The sequence below is a fragment of the Caenorhabditis elegans genome, chromosome V (assembly GCF_000002985.6).
Source record: "Caenorhabditis elegans chromosome V".
Lineage (NCBI taxonomy): Eukaryota > Metazoa > Nematoda > Chromadorea > Rhabditida > Rhabditidae > Caenorhabditis > Caenorhabditis elegans.
The window spans coordinates 9,495,954-9,499,621 of NC_003283.11; the positions used below are offsets into that span (position 1 = coordinate 9,495,954).

The 3,668-nt window shown below is 37.5% G+C and overlaps 1 protein-coding gene across 1 annotated transcript; it reads left to right on the forward strand.

Moving 5' to 3' along the window:
- Positions 1-1,088: 1,088 nt before the first annotated feature.
- gsnl-1 (Gelsolin-like protein 1) lies at positions 1,089-3,423 on the forward strand. Its single transcript, NM_073047.8, has 10 exons — positions 1,089-1,226; positions 1,552-1,626; positions 1,673-1,774; positions 1,818-2,015; positions 2,074-2,387; positions 2,460-2,541; positions 2,589-2,705; positions 2,752-2,877; positions 2,920-3,213; positions 3,276-3,423. The coding sequence occupies exons 1-10, from the start codon at positions 1,152-1,154 to the stop codon at positions 3,318-3,320; spliced, it is 1,428 nt and encodes a 475-aa protein (NP_505448.1). The 5' UTR covers positions 1,089-1,151; the 3' UTR covers positions 3,321-3,423.
- The last annotated feature ends 245 nt before the right edge of the window (positions 3,424-3,668 follow it).

The window sequence follows — 3,668 nt, forward strand, 5'->3', positions numbered from 1 at the left end:
TGTGCCTAATCGGGTATCAGATTGTGGATCTTGCCCACTCCAATTAATACTGCTAACATTCAAATCTCCTAGTATAACAATTTGACCCGGGTGATCGGTTATGTCTTCGAGCTTATTCAACAAAGTCACAGTATCATGAAAAGATGCGGTTGGAGGCCTATATATGTTTACTATGCGTAGTGGAGTGACATTGACGTTGACATCTAAGACCAATATTTCGAAAGCTTTGCGTTTCGATTCTGCAAGAACCACACTACAGCTTATACTATTTTTTACTAGAGTACATACTCCGCCGCCCCTTTGTTCATCTGGACGATCTGCACGGTAAACCTGGTAGTTTTTATTATTGAAAATAGAGTTTTGCGTTTTACTTGTAAGCCATGTTTCTTGCAAGCAGACTAAGTCATGTTCATTTGTGGTCAATTCCCCCATTAGTTCTAATCGATTAGCATTAACAGATCTTATATTGGCACATAGTACATTTAATTTGAGGCCTGGGATTGGGGAACAATTTAATTTTGAGAATAAAAAACCTTTAGAATACACGCTCAGTTTTTTGGGACGTTCTTAGCGGGCTGCATAATAGAGACTCGAGGTGGTTGGTTCTGCGTGGAGTTATGTGAAGGATTTTTGTTTACACGTGAACTATTGTTGGTGTGCATGGCGGTGGGTTGGGAATTGGTGGGTTGGAGTGATGTGGATTGACGGAATTTGATGCGGTTTTCTCTAAATTAAAAACAAAGTGTGACATTCAAGCATTGATTGAAGAAAAGCTGGATGTTCTGGTGACTTAAACATTTTCAATGGTTATTCTGGTTTGCTCATGGTCAAACTTCATAATAAATTCAAATCTTCTCAAACTTTGATCGCTCTATGTTCATGTGAACCTTTGGATTGCACAGCTTCATTTAATGATCTGAACAATCTAAATCCAAAACAGACAAACAAGAAAGTTAATCGTCAGTCTCCCGCCCATTCACATTGTAAAATGCTCAAAGTAATTGGTGAGAGAGCAATTGAATTATTAGAGACACAGACAACACACGTTTTTTACACTTTCTGACGGGTCCATAGGATGCGGAAGGGTCGTTTTCTCTGCTCATTTCATTGCTTGTTGATTCTGGTGGTCAACAAAAAAGTTCTAAACTACAATGGGAGGAACATCCTTGGATCCAGCATTGGCCGAGATTGGAAAGAAGAACGGGCTTCTTGTTTGGAGAATTAATGTACGTTTTGTAGTCAATGGAGTAACATTTACAGTGTCAAATCTAGTCTGAACTACGGTACAGTCACAATTATTTCCTAATATTTTAAGTGAAATATTCTGAAATATATTACAAATGTTGTGTGTTCAAAATTAGTTGTCATTGGAAGTGGTCTATAGTTTTAAAATCTTGCACTGTCATCAACAAACTAATATCTTACTCATCCTACGTTTAAACCCTTGAACTTTGAAATGTGTCATATCAAGTTGTTTGTGTCAAAAATATTCCCCAATATCTTCTTTATCCTCCCCACGTATCTATCAGTTCCAATGTTTCGCAATTTCAGAAATTTGTGTTGGAGCCGGTCCCCGAGGTTGATCATGGTGTGTTTTACATTGGAGACGCCTACATTGCACTCTACGTATGTTTTCCTATAGAACAGAATATATGAAAAGAGATGGTTACAGCAAAAGTACGATGGATGTTGGGATGTTCATTTCTGGCTTGGAAAGAATGCATCGACTGATGAAATTGGAGTTGCAGCAATCAAGACTGTAGAGATTGACGATGTAAGAAATGCTTCTAGAAAGTTTTAAAATTTGATTGTTTCAGTCTCTCGGTGGAATTCCAACCCAACATCGTGAAATTCAAAACTACGAATCTCCTCTCTTCTTGTCCTATTTCCCTGACGGAATTCGTTATGTATCTGGTGGTTATGAATCTGGATACCGTCATGTAGACGATCAGTTCAAAAACTGGAAACCTCATTTGTTCCATTGTAAGGGAAAACGAAATGTGAGATGCACGGAGGTAAGGAAAAATAAATAGAAGATAAGAGACATTGAAAGCACACAGAATACAATTCTAGGTGGAATGTGAAGTGAATTCTCTTAATTTGGGAGATGTATTCATTTTGGATCTGGGAAAGGATCTTTATGTTTGGATGCCACCAGAGAGTGGAAGACTTGAAAGAATCAAGGGAATGGCTCGTGCCAAGAATATTGCTGATCATGAAAGAATGGGAATCCCGAAAGTTCATATTCTTGATGATGTTGAATGGGATAATGATTCAACATTCTGGAGTTATTTTGGTGGGGTTTCGTCCGTTAGGAAGGTGTCAAAGGGAAAAGATGACGATGATAACTACTGGAAAAGACTTACGGAGCAAATTACACTTTGGAAGTAAGACAATTTTGAAATTTGACTGGAATTTAAGGGAATTTATTTAACCTATTGAAAATTGATTTATTTCAGAGTTTCCGACGCATCTGGTGCTGCTAAAGTTAGCATGGTTTCTCAAGGCGAAAATATTCGAAAAGAGCAACTTGATCCCAAGGTGAGTTGCCGAATCAGTTTAATTGAAACAATTTTATTTTAATTCAGGATGCCTTCATTCTTGATGCAATTAATGGTGGAATCTTCGTCTGGATTGGACATGAATGTACTCTTGAAGAAAGATCGAAGGCTCTTATTTGGGGGCAGAACTATTTGAAACAGCATGTATGATAATTATTTTATTTCGAAAATAATTCCTTTCACATTTCAGCATCTTCCCCGCTGGACACAAGTTACTAGAGTTCTCGAATCAGCTGAATCTACTCAATTCACCCAATGGTTCCGTGATTGGGTTGATGAGAAAAAGAAGAACACATTCACTCCACTCCTTTTCCAAGTTGGTTTGATGCAATGAGCAATTTTCAGATTGAAGTTTCAGGTTTCCGATGAAAGCGGTCTTCTTCATGTTGAGGAAATTGCAAACTTCACTCAAGAAGATCTTGATGGAGATGATGTCATGATCTTGGATGCTTTGAATTCCATCTACGTTTGGGTTGGAGCAAATGCTAATGCAAATGAGAAGAAAGAAGCATTAAACACTGCAAAGTTGTACTTGGAAAAAGATAAGTTGCCACGTCACAAGAAAACAGCTATTGACACGATCTTCCAAGGAAAAGAACCACCAACTTTCAAGAAATTCTTCCCATCCTGGGACGATAATTTGTTCAAGAATGTAAGTAATTAAATACTCTTATGAAAACAAAAAATATCATGAGCTAACATATTGTATTTCAGGAAGTTCGATCCGTGCAGAACATGCGTCGCCTTCTCTTCCACTAATTAAACTTTTTTAATTTTAATTTTTCATTGTATCTTATAATGTTTCTACATTTCTAATGTAATTTAAAATGACTCATTGAAATAATAAACACTGCCTGATCATAACTTTTTACAAAATAAGTGAAGGGGTACATCAGAAGATCGTAGCTAATAGATCTTTATCAGCTCCTCGGTCTGCCCCACAACCATCGTATTTCGTCGTTTTCTTCTGAGAAAAAGTGAAAACGTGTCATTTTTATGTATCGTTTTCATTCAGAGCTTCCACTCTTCCTTTTCTACATCATCGACCTTGAAATCCTGTGAAAGAACTGTTCAGAACACACTGCTGGGTCTCCATGGCTACACTGA

Excerpts from the sequence above, each read along its gene's own strand:
- gsnl-1 (NM_073047.8), top strand. The coding sequence starts at position 1,152 with ATGGGAGGAACATCCTTGGATCCAGCATTGGCCGAGATTGGAAAGAAG. Across the intron at positions 1,775-1,817 it reads AGACTGTAGAGATTGACGAT|TCTCTCGGTGGAATTCCAAC; the intron begins GTAAGAAATGCT and ends TGATTGTTTCAG. Across the intron at positions 2,878-2,919 it reads TCACTCCACTCCTTTTCCAA|GTTTCCGATGAAAGCGGTCT; the intron begins GTTGGTTTGATG and ends TTGAAGTTTCAG.